At 35.6% G+C, this 19428-nt stretch overlaps 4 protein-coding genes across 4 annotated transcripts; 1 reads left to right on the top strand and 3 right to left on the bottom strand.

The window, feature by feature from the left end:
- The first annotated feature begins 482 nt into the window (after positions 1-482).
- LOC108201460 (uncharacterized) lies at positions 483-1223 on the top strand. Its single transcript, XM_017369740.2, has one exon. The coding sequence runs from the start codon at positions 483-485 to the stop codon at positions 1221-1223; it is 741 nt and encodes a 246-aa protein (XP_017225229.2).
- Positions 1224-4812: 3589 nt separating this feature from the next.
- LOC108201459 (protein pleiotropic regulatory locus 1) lies at positions 4813-6096 on the bottom strand. Its single transcript, XM_017369739.1, has one exon. It carries the CDS (start codon positions 6094-6096, stop codon positions 4813-4815), a length of 1284 nt encoding a protein of 427 aa, XP_017225228.1.
- Positions 6097-9898: 3802 nt separating this feature from the next.
- On the bottom strand, positions 9899-11212 carry LOC108201458 (protein pleiotropic regulatory locus 1). Its single transcript, XM_017369738.1, has one exon. The coding sequence runs from the start codon at positions 11210-11212 to the stop codon at positions 9899-9901; it is 1314 nt and encodes a 437-aa protein (XP_017225227.1).
- Positions 11213-12525: 1313 nt separating this feature from the next.
- On the bottom strand, positions 12526-13825 carry LOC108202067 (adenylate isopentenyltransferase). The gene has a single exon (XM_017370443.2). It carries the CDS (start codon positions 13552-13554, stop codon positions 12643-12645), a length of 912 nt encoding a protein of 303 aa, XP_017225932.1. The 5' UTR covers positions 13555-13825; the 3' UTR covers positions 12526-12642.
- Positions 13826-19428: the final 5603 nt, after the last annotated feature.

Here is a 19428-nt window from a genome sequence, read left to right as displayed (position 1 = left end):
TAACAAATCGTGTGAAATTTTCACACAATTTGAATTTTGACAAATATAGTCGATCAATTAAAACTATAGACGTGAATAAAACTTTTTGAATGTGATTTTTCTTCATGATTTCTATATTTGTTTATTTATAATATGTATTTACTATCCTTAAAATAATTTTTTTACGGTTGAGAATGGTTAAAATTATATATGAATAAACAGCTCTGATTATGCAAACTTAAAATATTAGTATAAACAAAAATACCAAGTCCCTAGAAATTAGAATTAATAATTTGTTATTATTAAATTCTCACAAAAAATAATAATTCATCAAATATTCTCGAAATTTCATAGAACTCCGTCGAAGACGAAACTCTATAAAACCTAAACCATCACCTCCTATCCTCTCCTCCAATATCTCTCTCATCTTCTTCTACTCTCTTCTCTCTCTACACAACACACAACAAAACACACACAAACACATTAACACAGAAACACACACAATGGAGTTAACAAAGCTGCATGTGATAAGCGATTTCGTGTCACCAGTTGTTCGAGTACCTCAAGTATACAACAGCCTCTGGAAATGGGGGGCTTTGATTCTAGCTCTAATCGCTACTTTCACAAGCATTTCCACCAGAATCAAGCATATTATCATCAGGGTCAGATCGATCAAACGCTCCTCTTCTAAGCAGCTTCTGCAGTGCTTCGACGATGATTTTGACTTCTCCGACGACGAAGATGACGTCGACCTCTCGTCGACGCCTTCTGATGATGATGAAAGTGGTGATGATGATTCGGTGGATGGCGGCGATGAGCCGGAGCTCCGGCGAGATTGTTTCTCGTGGTCCGACTTTTCCGCGGGGAACAGTGTTGTTAAGCTGTGGGATAGCTTTGGTCTGAATTTGGACTTCCAGGATTCCTCGGAGAGTGAGAATCCCACGTGGGCTTTGGACGGAGATTTGAAAATCAGCGAATTTTTCGCGGGGAAGCGGAATATTCCGGCGGCCGGAAAATCTTTGCCGGCGGTTGTTTATGTGGCGGATATGAGTGACCATGATAGACTTGTCTTGGGTGCATATGATCGGAGAATTTCTAATGATATTCCGGTGGTGAAGTGGGGCCCGATTGCCGGCGGCGAGTTGAGAAGAAGGGGATTAAGAAACGTTACGTCGCCGTTAAATAATTTGACGGAGAGTGATGTGGAGACGTGGTGGGACGCTGACGCCGTTATTGTAAATTAGGGAAAGAGTGTAAAATTTGTAGACGGTGTTGTTTGTAACGCACACAGTGATGAAACAGTGTGTGCAAAAATGTTGTCAAAAGAGAATTGTGATGCTGGAAGCCTGGAATTATGTGGACAGGATTGCCATTCTTTTGTATATATCATTCTTAAATTAATGAATAAATTATTTAGGTTTTCCCGTAAAAATGGATTTAATAACATATGCGCTCGAATATGTCAAAAAAAAAATATGTTGGAATTTGGTTTTTATGGTGCTTAGCCAAAATAGTAAAAAAATGGACTGCAACTTTTTATATAATTCTTTTAAAAGTAATGTAATTCTAAAAATCGTCATCTGAATTTGACCGATTAATTGTTAAAATATGATTTTATTTTTTAAATTTGATTAATTACAAAATAATTTTTAAAAACTAGTATAATGGATTTACTAAATTAAATATAATACTAAATAATTTAATATATCTAATTAATGTCCCAATTAATTATTTTGATTAATCTTTGATTATGTGATTAATCGCTAAACGGTGTCTTCATCGGATAATTTCAATTTTCACTTTATAATTAATGGAAAATACTATTATGAAATTATGATTTCGGTGTATTTGAAATGGATATTCAAAGTCGTATAGGATATCCGATGGACAATGGAAGGAAATTTAAGTTGCAAGATTGTGTACATGAGTAATAGTTGAATCACGTTACTTGGTAAATTCACATAGACAATGAGTAACTTTGTGGCACACGTAAATATGTAATTTCTGAGAAACCAATGCAGTTATTTTTCATATTATTTTATGTGAGGATTAAGAGTGCGATAGTTCTCTAATTAATATAGAAACACTAAAATTTTATGTGGACTTGCTCCTTTATACGTCTGCGAGATTATCTATGAATGAATTTTATATAAAAGACTCCTCAGAGATACGGTGATGTTTTGGCTGGGTTTAAGAATTCAATTTATACATTTATTTATGGTATAAAAATTTATTAATGAACTTCCGACTTATAAATACGAATATGAAAAGTTGAAAATACTAGAAATTTTTTAATCATTTATTGTAATATTTGAGATTTGATTTTATAAAAATCTCTTTAATAACATTTATAATATATTATTATTATATTAATAATCTTATATCTGATAGGTTGTGAATAAATTTTTTTCCCAAATATACAAGTTAAGAATTAATTTTGACTTATAATTAAGTCTTCGCTGCTAAATAATAAACATTTTTTTAAATGAAAGATAAGTGGAACAATAACTTATAGCTAGAGTTCAATAATTAAAAACAAATACGGTAGTGTTTGTGGTAGCTTGAATGAGTAATGTGGTAGGAGACTAGGAACAACAGAGCAAAATGGTGGTTGTACCAGATTTGGTGGGAGGGGGTTGATTAAGCACTGAGAGAGATAGGCTGTAAGCACTTAATTTGTGTTCAATCTTTATCAAACAATAATTGGCCGATTATTCAGATCCTAACCAGTAACCACACCGCAATAACAATATAATACGGGTCTTGCAAATATTCAGGGATAGTCTGACAATATTCGTTTATTTTATATTACTCAAATTTTGGCTTTGTCCACTTTTGCTTTTGTCCACTTTTGTTCAGCAAGTTAAGTTTGGTCAGGTTATTAGGTTAGAAGCAATTTATTAAGAATTTATATGTCTGATTTATAAATAAAACTCGAAAATTCTAATCTCTTTATTTATTTTTGAAATTTGATTTATAACACTTATATAAAATATTTCTTACAATTTATTATCATACTAATAATTTTAATACTCGATAATTTATAAATATAAAAAAGTTTCAATATATAAGTTCTGCTGTCAATATATAAGGCAGCAAGACAGAAGCAGGGCCAGTCCAGACATCAAAACAATGACTTGCTCTTGAAATTCAGTAGACCACATCAAAGCTTCTAAAATGCCTATCAGTTCGGCCTCAAGCACCGTAATCCCCCTACAAATCTCATTGTTTTACCGTGAACAAACAGATCTTGTTGGATTTTCAGTACCATTCGAACAGAGAATGAGTGTGCACCCTCAAAAACCGAGGCATCAACATTTACCGGGGTGTATTGAATTGGGATTTTAAAACATTTTTTTTCATTCATAAAATCCTGGGGTATTCGATTGAAATTGTTTGAAATCCATTAAAATCGTGAGGTATTCAAAGTTCCAATGTCAGGAGCCACCCATCTGGTAGCATGCTGCATAGTAGTTCTCTACAACTGCTTAGGGATAATATTCTTTCATTTTTGAGCTTCCCTCCATTCCGTTGCTTGTTTAGAGCTCCACGCCATAACAATCTCAGGAGATATCACCTTCCCTTCCGAAACACCTTGGTTTCTTGCCCAATATCCACTACAATCCCAAAATCACGTTGGTATTTTGATTATGTTATCACTTGGCTCTGTGTTGAAGTTATCCAGAAGTCACTCTGGAGCACTTTCAAGTTTCAACCTCCTTCATATCATAAGATATACCCATTCTTTGCCAGGACGAATTAGGAAATTTACAATCAAAAAACAGATGCAATAAGTGCTCCATTTCTCCTACACACATCACACAAGTTATAACAACATGAGTGCCTCTATCTCATAGAAGGTTCCGAACAGGAACACTGTTTTGACATAGTGTCCAGAGAAGAATTATGATCTTGTGAGAAATACAAAGGTGCCAAATCTATCCCCACCCATCTGATTGTTGCAGAGTTACATCCCCATATGATGTGAGTGCTAGCGATGGTAGCCCGATTTCACAGAGTACTATCCATTGCTAGAATGAACTGCTAAAATGACTTCAGCATGCATGTTGTTGAATGTATTTCTGATTTTGGTTCCATCCCAACCTTTCTACACCTCATTAAAAATTCACAGACCCTTCCTTCTTTTCTAAAGTTTTCATTAGTTTCTTGATCAACACAGAAATTGGCCTTCCCTCACAGCCATCTGGCAGAGTAAACTATTTATTGATTTACCATCACCTACTACCCATCTTAAGCTTATTTTCATGTTTTTTTTAGCTTCCCATATACCACACTATGTGTAACTCGATCCCTCTGCCAGCTTAAAGTAAACTTTCCCTGCTCTAGATATAATTTTGGTATTCCAACTAGTAATTTTTGACCAAACCTTGTCCTTTGAATAACTAAAAACTGAATATTTAGATTTGCCAATTAGAGATGGCAGACCAAGATACTTGATGGTGTCAATCAAGAACTTTTTTAATCTCACTCTACTTGTCCCGTCGAAACTTTTGAGCTAAAGAGAATAGCAGACTTCTGATATTTCACTACTTGACTGGATAAATACTAAATCTTCTGGTTATGTTCTCCAAGACAAAACGTTTGGCAATGAAACCTATGAAGTCATGAAGGGAAGGCAAAGGATTCTCTAATGAACATGACAATTATAATGCTCAGTATTCATTTGAATTTGATAGAGGTTCACCTAGTTATTAAATAAATGCCTCTGTTCAAGTGATACCAAAATGAGAAAGTTGAAACAGACATTGGAATGAAATTTGATACTATAGTCTTACATATATTTAAAGTACATCTTTATCATCTAAATAGTGATTACATTGTCTCCGCTTTCCAAATCTTTACCGTCTTATCAGCTTCACATGTCACCAGTCTTGAACCCGTGACATCAAATGAGGCAGCATATATTCCAGCTTCGCAGTCCAGGGAACCAGGCTGAACTTTTGACTTGATTTGCTGCAAGTTTTGGCCAGTCTTCCAGTCCCAAAACCAGAGACTTCCATCATCACCTCCAGTGACCATCAAACCGTCCCTATTCACTGCCATTGCGTTGATTATTGTGTTGTGCCTTGAAGTCATGTTATGCATAAACACCCCTCTCGGAAGATTAAATTTCTTGATGCTGTCAGGTGAGGCAGATGCAAAATTATCCTCAACTGGATGCGGAACCATGGCTCGTACAGACTTTTTATGGTGTGTTAGCGTTGTCATTGTGTTCCCGTATCGAAGGTCCCAAAACTTTATAGTGGCATCACGGGAGCCCGTGACAACTTGTGGATCTGTAGACCGAGTAAAAACAGAACAAACTGTGTCCTCATGCCCCGAAAGTGCATGTATTTGTACCTTGCTCCGCACGTCCCACACACGACACACCGAATCACGGCCTCCAGTGACCAAAACATCAATTGTGGGATGAAGAGCCATACAATAAACACCACTCAGATGACCATGAAAAGACCGGATGACTTTGTTCTGTTCCAAGTCCCAGCACTTAACTTGTTTATCGTCGCCACCAGAGAACAAGTACGTGTGTCTGTTGCTCACAGCGAGGCTTCGGACTTGTCCAATATGTCCCGTAAGTGTGTGCTGCAACTTTCCGCTTGCCAAGTCCCATATCTTAATCGTACGATCAGCAGAGCCTGTACAGAACCATTCATTACTTGGACTAAAAGCAACCGATCTCACCCATCCCAGATGATTACTCAAAACCCTGTACGCTTTCCACACAGGAGGTTTTACGAGACTCTTCCTTGTGTCAGAAGAGAATTTGTTACATGAAGCATGATCAGAATTTAATATTTCTCCGCTTTTTCCAGCAAATCCAGCCTCATCCCCGAGGCTGTTTGGTTGAAATCCTTCTTTCTTGGGCAGAGGGTTTCGCGGAACAGAGAGAGCAAGAGTTGTCGTAGAATCATCTCGAAGTGTTTGCGTATGATCATGAAAAGTGGGCAGCTTATGACTCGTACGTGTTTTTTTGCTAACAGGATCAGTTGCATAGGAATCATGACAAGGAGAAGAGAAGAAATCAAGGCCTCTCTTGATGGATTTATAACACAGTTTTCTCAGGGACTCTGCTTCTACTGGAGATTCCATCACCATGTTATGCTTATACTCTGGTAAATCTGCCGACTCAAGCCTCATACAAAAGAATAGAGAGAACAAAAATAGTAGGGATTGATAACAAAGAAGAATGAAGTCTTGATTAGGTTTTAAAATTGTTGCAGCTTGCCAATGACCCTCGTTCTATTTATCCACAATGGCGATCTGCCGCCTATCCTATCATATCATAATGATTTTGATTCGGATTCGGAAACCCTATTGAATTTTCGCAAATTTAAAGGCATATTATGACACCATTAATTTATTTATCCTATTTCGATTATAAATAGGTCTATTAATTCAATAAGCCTACTAATTTTCCTTCTTTTTAGCAGGTCAAATAGGTTTAAAGCGTTATTTTTTTTATTAAAGTAATTATTCTTTTAATTTAATAGTATTCATAATTTTTTCATTCTTGAGAATAAACTTCTATTATAATACATGAATTTACTAGGATCACCCGTTAACCAATCAGAAAATTTGATTTTAAGTAAAGACTAGTCGAGAAGCCGCGCGTTGCGGCGGTCTATAAAAATTATATTAATGATTCAATATTAATATTTGTAGAATAAAATAATTTTATGGCTGTGTATAAAAAGTATATTAATGTTTTAAAGTTAAGATTTGTAGAATAAAATAAAATTATATTATAAAATTTTTAATGTAATACCAATACTAATATATAAAATTGCAAAATTGGACTATAATTCATGGTGAAAAAATAAAAATAAATTTATACACGTAATTAACAATTTAAAGCATGATAAATCTTAAATTTTTTTTTTGAAAAGTAATCATATTCTTACATTGTCACCTTCCGCCAATTTTTTTGGATTGATTGTGCACAAAAACATCTAACTTAAATATAACTACCCTCTTAAAAGTTGCTTGAACGAAGCAAACAGATAATGCATGAATAATTTTTTCATGTATACAAAGTAAATGATATAAAAATTAACAACAACAAACATGTCCGATGAACAAAACAAATATTATAAAAGAATAACCAACAAACATACATCACTAATAGTTAATTTATTGACATCAACCATCAATATCATGTCAAGACTATATTCTTTTATCGTGTTTGGATTTGTCGACTCCAATATAACGGTCTATAACTACATTTGCTTGCAACAACCATTACCGTATAAAGAGTCTTCACTTATCGTTGCAGAAGAACGACACCTCCGAGTTAAAAATCGAGCAAGAGAAAGGTATTTCTAATTTTTGATATTTTTCATCCAAAAATTTCAGAAAAATAGAAAAATAGAACGAAGCGATGTGAGAGGCGCCACCTACACGCCCCTCGCTTCTCCTTTAAAAATCGAGTAAGAGAACTATCAGGTAGGTTTGTGATATTAAGAGAGGAGGTTGTGTTTAGATGATCCAAAACCCTACGATCTATACGGGTATTTATAGGTGCAGAGAGACTTGTTTGCTACTCTTTCTCATAATTAAATAATCTGAACAAAATCAGATTAAAATTTTCAAGCTATTATATTCCATAAATAATCTGTCTTTCCTATAATTAAATAATCTGAAACAAAATCAGATTAAAACTTTCAAGCTACTTTATTCCATAAATAATCTATAACAAAATCAGATTCTGAAATTTGCTTATAATATACCCGAAACTAAAAAAGGTAGTTCTAATTTTTTGATATTTTTCATCCAAAAATTCCAGAAAATTAGAAAAATAGAACGGAGCGATGTGAGAGGCGCCACCTACACGCCCCTCGCTTCTCCTTTATATAAGTATATTGATGATTGCTGGAACTTTATAATTTATAATTGAAACACGATTAACTTTCAATCTATTCTATTAAAAAAAAGCTAAATAGGTATTTAAAAAAAAAATTCAAATAAACATATAGAGCTAATAAGGCCATGTAAGCCTCGTGTGCTTGAATAAAGACACGTGGCTATTCTTATTTAAGTTTGGTCTTATTTAAACTCTTACAACTAAGCAGAGGGGTCCAAATCAAAGAACTGGTTAAGACACGTGTCTAGTACTATCGAGTTTGTACTTTACAAAATCAAGTAAAGGACTAGAGTTCTGGAAATGGAAGAAGGCAAGGGTTCTCTGACATTGCTGCAAGAATTGTATGCAGGTGATGATGATGATGAAAATGAAAGAAAAGAGGACGAAGATGATGCTTTGGGGGCTGAAGGATTCGGTAAAGTTGAGTTTGTCGATGTTCACTCTTTGTTTGAGGTTCGAGATTTTGATGAAAATGCTGTGAATCCTTATGTCATGAATCTTGAGATGAACCATCATGAAAGGAATGATATTGTACATCCACAAGAGGAGGTTGATGACGACGACGATGAAGATGGTAAGGGCTCACTGGAGTTTCAGAGGCTGTATGATCTTGCTTTCAAGAACAAGAAAATGGTGGCAAGTTGCGATGTTCAAGAAGATGATGAAGATGATGATGATGCTGCCGAAGGTGATGATGTTGATAATCAAGAAGGAGATGTTGCACTGGTGCAAGAACAGGATGAAGTTGAGATTGACATTGAGTACAAGAAAATTTAATAGGTACATGGATTAATAAATAGATCTTTGCTGATGTTAACTTAATAGATTCTTGATTTTTGATGGGCGGTTCTTGAGGCTATAAATTTATATTCGGAGTTTCTTAAGATTTTGATGGGTAGGCTTAAAATGTAATTTGGGAGTTTTCTTGAATATTAATGGTTGAATTTTGGTAGCGGTTCTTGGGCTAAAAATGTAAATCTGGAGCTTTCTTGAAGTTTTAATGGTGATTTTCTAGGCTTAAAATGTAAATGAGAGGTTTCTTGAATTTTAATGTAAAGTCACCATTTGGTTTGGCTTACTCGTCCTTTATCTTGTTGGTGCTAGAAATCATTTACGCAAATTAAAGAATTGTTTGGTTTCGCTACTCTAAAATAGCTGTGAAATGGTTTCTTTATAGGCACGGTGTTAGTTAATCTGTTAGGAATATATGTATGTGTTGCATTTGTGATCCCCTTGCATCTTCCTGAACTGCAGTTGATTTACTGATAAACTATATTTTCACGTTTAGATTTTTTTTCTTAGAAATCTGTTAGGTAGTACTGTTCATAGAAACATTAGTATTGATTCGTCTGCATGACTACTACATATATGCTTTTGACACATAGATTCCTGTCAGTGGAATCAGTGTTCGGGGTTAGTTTTAGACTGTTCTTGCATGATGTCGTATGATGGAGATCGAGTGCAGTTGCTGTGCTCCACAAATTAGTATAAGAGATAATTTAGTATCTTAGAACAGGGTGATTGATGGATCTTGATGCCTTCACATCTTTCTGATTAGATGAAGAATGCTGGAGTATAACCAGATGGAATCACTTTCGTAGGCATTACGTGTGCTTGTTCTTGCATGATTCAAGTTGAATTTAGGCTTATCTATTATACTGGTACTAAATATTAAACACTGAGTTTTATCTAGGACTGAGCATTGTAATTGTATCAGTAGTTATGGTTGATCTTCTGCGCCTAGGCTGCGGTTTTTAAAGCAAGCTAATCTTCTGGTTATGTTCTCCAAGACAAAACATTTGGTAATGAAGCCATCAAGGGAAGGCAAAGGATTTTCTCATTAACATGACAATTAAAATACTAAGAATTCCTTGGAATTTGATAGAGGTTCACCTAATTATTAATAAAATGCCTCCTTTGAAGTGAAACAGGGTGCATTTACACAATCAGAATGTTGAAACAGACACTGGAATGAATTTTGATACTAAAGTCTTACATATATTTAAAGTACATCTTTGAGTATCATCTAAGTAGTGATTACATTGTCTCCTCTTTCCAAATCTTTACCGTCTTATCAGCTTCACACGTCACCAGTCTTGAACCCGTGACATCAAATGAGGCAGCATATATTGCAGCTTCGCAGTCCAGGGAACCGGGCTGAACTTTTGACTTGCTTTGTTGAAAGTTATGGCTAGTCTTCCAGTCCCAAAACCAGAGACTTCCATCATCTCCTCCAGTGACCATCAAACCGTCCCTATTCACGGCCATTGCGTTGATTATTGTGTTCTGCCTTGAAGTCATATTATGCATAAACACCCCTCCTGGAAGATTGAATTTCTTGATGCTGTCAGGTGAGGCAGATGCAAAATTATCCTCCACTGGATGCGGAACCATGGCTCGTACAGACTTTTTATGGTGCGTTAGCGTTGTCATTGTTTTCCCATATCGAAGGTCCCAAAACTTTATAGTGGCATCATGGGAGCCCGTGACAACTTGTGGATCTGTAGACCGAGTAAAAACTGAACAAACTGTGCTATCGTGCCCCGAAAGTACATGTATTTGTACCTTGCTCCGCACGTCCCACACACGACACACCGAATCACGGCCTCCAGTGACCAAAACATCAATTGTGGGATGAAGGGCCATACAATAAACACCACTCAGATGACCATGATAAGACCGGATCACTTTGTTCTGTTCCAAGTCCCAGCACTTAACTTGTTTATCGTCGCCACCAGAGAACAAGTACGTGTGTCTGTTGCTCACAGCAAGGCTTCGGACTTGTCCAATATGTCCCGTAAGTGTGTGCTGCAACTTTCCACTAGCCAAGTCCCATATCTTAATAGTACGATCCGCAGATCCTGTACAGAACCATTCATTACTTGGATCAAAAGCAACCGATCTCACCCATCCCAGATGATTACTCAGAACCCTGTAGGTTTTCCACACAGGATGTTTTACCAGGCTCTTCCTTGTGTCAGAATAGAATTTGTTACATGAAGCCTGATCAGAACTTAATATTTCTCCGCTTTTTCCAGCGAATCCAGCCTCATCCGCAAGGCTGTTTGGTTGAAATCCTTTTTTCTTGGGCAGAGGGTTTTGCGGAACAGAGAGAGCAAGAGTTGTCGTAGAATCATGTGGAAGTGTTTGAGAATGATCCAGTCTGGTTCGGCTACCAGCTGCGTCCTGAAAAGTGGGCAACTTATGACTCATACGTGTTTTCTTGCTAACAGGATCAGTTGTTGCATAGGAATCATGACAAGGAGAAGAGAAGAAATCAAGGCCTCTCTTCATGGACTTATAACACAGTTTTCTCAGGGACTCTGCTTCTACTGGATATTCCATCACCATGTTATGCTTATAGTCTGCCGACTCAAGCCTCATACAAAAAAAAATTCAATCAAACTGTAGAAGAGAACAAAAATAGGACGGATTGATAACGAAGAAGAATGAAGTCTTGCTTATGTTTTAAGATTGTTGCAGCTTGCCAATGACTCGCCTTATATTTATACCGATCTGCCCTGCCAATCGTATCCTAATTCGATTTTGATTTGGTTTGAGAAACCCTATTCGATTTTCGTAAATTTAAGGTATATCCACCTGACACCATCTGTTTATTCTATTTCGATTATAAATAGGCCTACTCAAATTTAAGGCTCAAAATTTTCTCTGGCGTTTGGATCGAAACAATCTCCCTATTTGTGATGCTCTTCTACGTAAAGGCCTTAACTTAAATACCGAGGGCTCTTTCTGTGATATTTGCAGTAGAAATGCTTATACGTGATAGCTCAGGATCGTTCCTCCAAGGACAGGTGATGAAAGTTGCAGGTACAGTATCTCTGTCTGATGCTGAGGCTCGTGGGGTTTTGGAAGTGCTGCATTAGGTTGAAGCTTTAGATCATCAAATGTCCAAATAGAAACAAATTCTCTGCTCACAGTTACTGATATGAAAAGCTCGGAAATTAATCTGCTTGAAGTGGGAAATATTATCGAAGCTTTCAAATTGAAGTTACAGGAGAGATGTGATGACCTTGTTTAATCGATTACTCCAAAATGTTTTATTATCCTCCAAACTTTTTGTTGGAGACTTTGTTACTTGTTTTTTCAATAAATAATTTATATCAACATTAATATATATGAAAGAGAATCATCTTGTGAGAGACAAAAGATAACCAGAAGATTAACTTAATATTTTATCTGATATATTGTTACAGTTGCTTATCATAATATGTTTATCCAAAATACTTGTGTGAAACGAAAAATTAGCGACCATACTTGACATTATTCTCATAAAATATAATTTTCATTATTTTTTCTTATTAAATATTAAATCTCCCTCGCCCCCCCCCTCCCCCTCATATATTTACAGTTTTTCTACACTGCTCGACACACATTTTAAGACGCATATAAAACATAATTCAATAACTTAATTTTAAAAATTTTCTTTTTTTATAAAAATTTAAATACTAAATTTTTATTCAAAAAAAAAGTTCAAAATAATATATCAAGCTATACTTTATGAGAGTATTAGAATGCGTGCGAAGTCCCCACCCGCCAATGTAAACAATTGAGTGGACAGAGGGAGTACATATTTATTTATAAACTAATTTAAAATAAGTTAGAAGATTTTATTATATACATATTTTCAAATGTGAACCAAATAATTTTAAAAATTCATAAAAAACTGAGAGGGACGTAATATTACTCTTTTGTAGATATCCGAAAAGATCAAAATCGATGCAACAAACAAGGAAGGAAAACGTAAAAAACAGGTGCAAGACCTACTCATCTTTCAAAAACCGATTCACAATCTTCACGCTTGTTTCCACTACTTGCCTCTCCCATATTCTCGCGGCTTTTTCGCCATCTAATCCCATCGCCGCTTTAAACGCCGCCGTTGCATCTATTCTCCGTAGGTCCCACTTGCCTTCTCTCAGCCGTTGGATCTTTCCCATCTGTCTCTTGGCTAGCTGACACGTGTTCTCCTTCACATTCCTAACTGCCTCCTCGTACAGATCCTCCTCGAAATTTGTGCAATCATTAGTTAGGTATTTTTTGAACTCGGGGACTCCTATGGCTTTCTTGAGCCCGGTCTCACTCACTGAGTCGAACTCGGGGGAGGCGAAAAATTCGTCGAGCTCGTCCAGCATGCCCGAGTTAAGCATTGAGTCGACTCGTTTGTTGAGGTACTCGTTTAGGACGGGGAGGAATACGTCGACCCAGATGAAGCAGCAGTTGTACCGGAGCTCCGAGGATACCGGGTCGGGTTTCGACCCGTTGAACACGTCACAATCCGGGTCGAACCGTTTCACCAGAAGAGCGTAGATGAGCGAGTTCGACCCGCCCACAATGATCGGCAAACGGCGGCGCGCGAAAATGTCGGCGATAATAGCGGACCCGAGGGAGCGGAACTCGGACGGGGACACTGAGTTGACCGGGTCGAGTTGGCCGAGGAGGTGGTGAGTGACGCCGAGTTGCTGAGACAATGTCATTTTATTCGTAGTAATATCTAAACCGCGATAAAGCTGAATTTTATCCGAGTTAATAATCTCGGAGTTCGGGAAAAAAGTGGAAGCCATGTCAACCGACAATTTCGACTTCCCGGCGCCAGTAGCGCCGAGAATGACGAGGACTTTGGGGTGGCGCCGGGGAGGAGTAGCGTTACAATGTTGTAACATGGTTGAGTGGGGCATGGTTTAGATTGTGTGAGAATGTTGTTGGTGATAAGTAGTTAAGCTTAACATCATTAAAATATGATGCACAGAATGTAATAATAATGGTTTTAATGTGTCATGTGTGTGTATTTATAGAGATTTTGGGATGTGATATATAAAGGGAACAGAGCATGTTCATGCTTGTACTGTGTACCGGAGGCCTGGTGGCATTTATAATGCCTTGATTTGGATCTTCTAACGATGGCACGAGCTTGCGCATGTTATGTGTGCTCGTTTGAACTGAAGTGCGAATCGCGTTGTGTCAAATTTTTTCATTTTATGATTCGTGTATTAAAAATCAAAACTTATACATCTTTTTTTTGTCAATTCATTTTGTGTTAGTGTGTTACGTTTAAATTTTTAAATAAGTGACGTTGGCTTATAATATATTCCCTCCGTCCCATTTTAGCTGTCACCTTTGATATTGTGCTGGTCAAATTGACCAAAATTTGATTGAAATTTATTAATATTAAATCAATTGAAAAAATAAAAAAAAAGTCACTGGAAGCAACTTTTAATCTATTTTAAGATGTGATTTTCAGTTTTTTAAAATAATAAAAGAATGACTTATAATCTCTGGTCAAAAACTAGTTAATTTGACTAACAAAAATAGAAATGTGACAACTAAAATGGGACGGAGATGGACTTAAGTATTCTAATGGTATTATCGTGAGGATCTCATTCGAGATGGAAAGTCACGAGTGTCTCCTTCCGTCTAGCAAGTCGTCAAAAGATTAGTACCGGCGCCTTGGGAGCAGCCATTATTCTTGCTAGTTTAAAACGGTTTCTGTTGCTTATTCTTCATCTATGGGATTACTATGTCATTGTCTGGAGACTATATTAAACATTATCGTCGGGCTTGAAACTCATTTTTTTATATCTTAAGTAAAAAAACTAAGACCACTTCCCGATTTGATATTCTATGATTTATACTTGTATTGATCAGATTTGGACTGAAATATATATATCAATATATGTTAAAAAAAAATTAAAAAAATTATGAAGCATATATTAGTAAAAATTACATATATTTTATTTTAAAATGTACTTTTCATTTTTTTATATTGACTATTAATTACTAGTTAAAATTTGATTTTATAAGAAATTAAGCATGAAATTTAAATTAGAACGGAAAGAGTAATACATTTTTTTCTTTCATGTACAAGTCGTGGTTTGAAATTTTGACAGATGGGATTAAACGTTCCTTTAATTCTTTATTGCATGATCAAATTACTAATTTTATATTTAAAAGAGATTCTCTAAAATACTACATATGATGTTTATTAATTTTAATTGCCTCGATGTTTCGTCAAAGATATTTAGAGATAGATGGAAAAAATTGAAGCATCTTTGAAAAATTGTAATTTTGTGAGCTAGAAGATGACGTCAAATCTAAGTTGGTTTTGAGCTTTTTCTTGAAAATTACAGCATTTCTCAGCACGCCACGAACAGAGGGAAATTCAAGATGACAGTGACGTTGGTGATATCTAAAAGACTTTGAGAGTGATAGTAAAAGTCTAAAGGGAATGCACGCTTTGTAGAACTAAAATAAAAAACGAATGCAAGACATAAACTTATAAGAGGAACGCATGATCCAAAACCTTGAGAAGGATATAACAGAGACGAAATCGAGTCGAATAAATATAGATATAATAATGTGTCTTAAATTTATACTCTCTACATCCCATTTTAGTTGTCCCATTTCTAGGTCAAATTGACCAAGTTTTGATCAAAGATTATAAGTCACTTTTTCATTATTTTAAAAAACTGAAAATTAAATCTTAAAGTAGATTGAAAAAAATTTCCAATGACATATTTTTTCTATTTTTCCAATTGATAAAATATTAATAAATATCAGTCAAACTTTGATCAATTTGACCGACACAAAACCAAATGTGACAATTAAAATGGGACGGAGGGAGTAACATTCTATAGGCACACAACAAATAGGACCATTTATGACAGATCAACTATGCGCCTGAACTTAACAGATTGTTAGAGTTTCATCGTAAATTGTTACAATGAAAAACATTTATTAAATTTAGGTCAAATTCAAATGATCTTTGTATGTTCGTATTCAAATATGAAATTGTTGGAGACAAGGAATTCGAATATGAATATTATCCATCTAATTTCAATATCAAAAGCAAAATCATATTCCTAGGAATTCCCCAACTTTCCTTGTTTTTGTTTGCTTTCTTTTGCCCTACCTCAAGAGGACCAATGCTAATCCTTTTATAATATAATGGAGGTATGAATCGTTGTACCCTATGGTGTATTATATTCAAGCATAGGAATGAGTAGAGTAGTAGTTTAAAAGAAAACACTTGCTGCCGCCTACCTCTTTACTTGGTTTTTTCCTCTACGACTGACAGTGAGCGTGTGTAGCTTTCTTAATGCCCTCATAACATGCTTCTCACAATCTCACCCCCATCAATTATTCTATGCTTATATGATTAGTGATTATACACAATGCTTCTATATATATATATAATACATATTCAAAGCATAGATCAATTAAAAAAAAATGTAGCATCTCCTTGCTGGTTTAATGGTTACCTCGTTCACACACTCTACATTTTTGTTTAGGATTATGACAAGAAACTCGCAACATGGAAAACCCAAAAATTTTAAATCCGAAACTCATAAATTTTTTAAGACGCCATGAGAGTTACCAATCTCACTTGCTTGTCACTTCTAATAACAGTCGATGTTGTAAAAATCAGTTGACTCGGCTAAGTATTCAAAAATCGGAGGTGAATCGAGTACTGCCGAGTAATCGGATTTCATTCATGCAAAACTGATTCCCGATTTTTATAACCGGAACTATAATAGTGTGCTTAATGAAAAGCGCGGATATTTTTAAGCTGCATCGACTTATTGTATTGATGAAATGCCATACTAAGTCTTCTTTACACAAATTTCTTTTTAAGGATATCTATTACAAGTAGTTTTCATGGGAACATGAAGACAAATATAGTTATAGTTCTTTGTAGACCTTACTAAGTCCTAAGTAGGCAACTTTTACTTGTAATCTTCATTAATTTTCTCCTCTATCATAATTGCTGATGGAAGCTGATAGACTTGAATTATTATTCTAAACTCAAAAGGGTTTTGGTTTGGTTCTCTGGTGATTAATCATACAGATTTGTGGCTGTAAATCCGAAGTGCCCGTGGATATAAGTGTCGAGTCGTGCTGAAAATATTGGCCAAAAGTGATTGGTAAGACGGAGCCTATCTAATCAATCTGCCTTTTGAAGTGTGGACTGGAGTCACTGGAGCCTGATTGTTAACAGCATCAAAGCAATTCAAACTAAACCAGACATATGAGTATTTCCACTCGAATGGTGCGAGAAGAATGAGATGTACGCAGAGTCTTACAATCCGGACAGGTGGATCCAATTGCTCCATCTGTTTTATAAGTTTATCTAGAGATAACTCAATGTTAACATCAAATGGTGTACACAATCAACAGTTTAACAGAAAAATTGTATTTGTAAACACTTTTAACTAATGGCTCTTGAATCATGGCCGAAGATAAGCTCTTTAATAGTAATACATTGAACAAGTGAATCCAATAGTCATTATACCTTTTGGGAAGATTATCACTGTAATATCATTGCTGGTTAAACTGGTGATGACCATAAATTTACTTATTTCTGCAGCACAAAATTTAAGATACCTGGTGACTTTTAACATAATTTGTACTCCATTGATCGAAGGGTCAGATGGAATTCCGACAAGGCACATGGTTAATCATCAAAAACCAGGAATCAACAAAGTAACATCCTTCTGCTAACTGCCTTCATGCAAGAACAGTCTAAACATAACCCAAACACTGATTCCAGCGACAGGAATCTTTGCGCCAAAGATTACTAAAAATCATTCTTTTGACTAATTGCACTTACTAGGAAGACAGAATACTATGAGTATGACCTCGATGAGCATATGGAACCTGAAATGCCATGATTTATGGCTAACATGAGTATCTGGCTAAAGTATGAAATAATTAGTGCATTCGGATTCATAGTAAAAGATCAGAAGATGATGAAATAGATGTATAAAGAGCTAGGCATGCACCAGTAAGATCAAGTATTAAGTAGTGTTTAATGCAGTTTCAACTTTCTGATTTTGGTAATGCAGCCTGTTTCACTTGAACAGAGAAATTTCATCAGAGAATCCTTTGCTATCCCTTCATGACTTGGTAGGTTTCATTGCCAAACGTTTTTCTTGGAGAACATAACTAGAAGATTTAGTATTTATAGTTGTCCCCTGTTCTGCGAATCCTCAAAAGGCTCAGTTCATATTAACTCTTCCATCTTCAGATTCCTCACATCAGTAAATAGAAACCAACTAGTTCTTGATCAACCTCCAGTCCTCCATCAAGCTTCCTCCAGGCAATTATTTGCACCTGGTATCCCTAATTGGAATTTTCGACCTTGCCACACTGTCCTTTCTTCTAGCATCACCCCAGATATCTAAAAGCATTGCATATAGTTTTGGATATCCTGGAAATGGTTTGCAGAGATATTCAAAGTATTCCAGGACATCAGATCCTGATTACCGTACCGTGTCAGTCATATTACCCTGCCAACCATTTCATTTCACTGAATGTTTTGAGCTTTCAACGATATCATACGTCAAAAATAGTAAGTTACTAATTTACTTATCTCTGCAGCACAAAGTTTCAAGATACCTGGTGACTTAACATAATTTGTATTGTTCATAGGGCCAGATGGAATTTCATAAGGCACATGGCCAATCAGCAAAACCCAGGAATCAACAAAATGACATCCTTCCCCTAACTGCATTCATGCAAGAACAGTCTTAAACTAACCCGAACACTGATTCCACTTACAGGAATCTACGCGTCAAAGTTTACTAAATCATTCTCCCAAGTATTTGCATATGGAACCTGAAACACGAAAATATGTGGCAAATCATTGACCTCTCTAAGTTTGGAGTAAGATGAATACCTGACTAAAGGGTGAAATATTTATTGCATTTGCATTCATAGTGAAAGATCAAAAGATGATCAAATAGATGTTACAGAGCTAGGCATGCACCACTAAGATCGTTTGTTAAGTAGTGGTTAATGCAGCTCCGACATTCTGATTGGGGTAATGCACCCGATTTCATTAATAATTAGGTAAAAATCAGAAGATTTAGTAATTATAGCTATTTTGGTAGTCCGTTTAACTCATCTGTCTTCAAATTTCTCTGATCATAAAAGTATATAGCCCAAGTAGTTCTTGATCAACCTCTATCAAGCTTACTCTTGGCAATTATTTGCAATTGGTATCCCTAACTGATATTGTCGACCTTGCCACACTGTCCTCTCTTCAAGCATCACCACATTACATAAATATCTAAAAGCATTGCATATAGTTTGCAGGGTTTTCTGTTTGAAGTATATCAATTGTTCAAGAGCTATTATAATAAGAATTTAGATTATTTTTCAACAAAAAAATTATGATTATTAATAAAATTTAAAGAATAACTATTTTAATAAAAAGCAACCCTTTAAAATATGCACCAGACAGTCTATATGGGAAAATTAGTAGGCCTATTTATGATCGAAATAGGATAAACAAATGGTGTCATAATATGCCTTAAATTTACGAAAATTGCATAGGGTTTCCGAATCCAAATTAACATCAAATTATGATAGGATACTGGATAGGATAGGCGGCAGATCGCCATTGTGTATAAATAGAACGAGGGTCATTGGCAAGCTGCAACATTCTTAAAACCTAATCGAGACTTCATATTCTTCTTTGTTATCAATCCGTACTATTTTTGTTCTCTCTATTCTTTTGTATGAGGCTTGAGTCGGCAGACTGTAAGCATAAC

This window comes from Daucus carota, chromosome 9 (genome assembly GCF_001625215.2).
Source record: "Daucus carota subsp. sativus chromosome 9, DH1 v3.0, whole genome shotgun sequence".
Lineage (NCBI taxonomy): Eukaryota > Viridiplantae > Streptophyta > Magnoliopsida > Apiales > Apiaceae > Daucus > Daucus carota.
Note: the sequence above shows the minus strand (reverse complement) of the source record. Positions and strands in the feature narration are given on the sequence as shown.

What these genes read in the sequence shown, in the direction of transcription:
- LOC108201460 (XM_017369740.2), top strand. Translation starts at nt 483, where the DNA reads ATGGAGTTAACAAAGCTGCATGTGATAAGCGATTTCGTGTCACCAGTT.
- LOC108201459 (XM_017369739.1), bottom strand. Translation starts at nt 6,096, where the DNA reads ATGGTGATGGAATCTCCAGTAGAAGCAGAGTCCCTGAGAAAACTGTGT.
- LOC108201458 (XM_017369738.1), bottom strand. Translation starts at nt 11,212, where the DNA reads ATGGTGATGGAATATCCAGTAGAAGCAGAGTCCCTGAGAAAACTGTGT.
- LOC108202067 (XM_017370443.2), bottom strand. Translation starts at nt 13,554, where the DNA reads ATGCCCCACTCAACCATGTTACAACATTGTAACGCTACTCCTCCCCGG.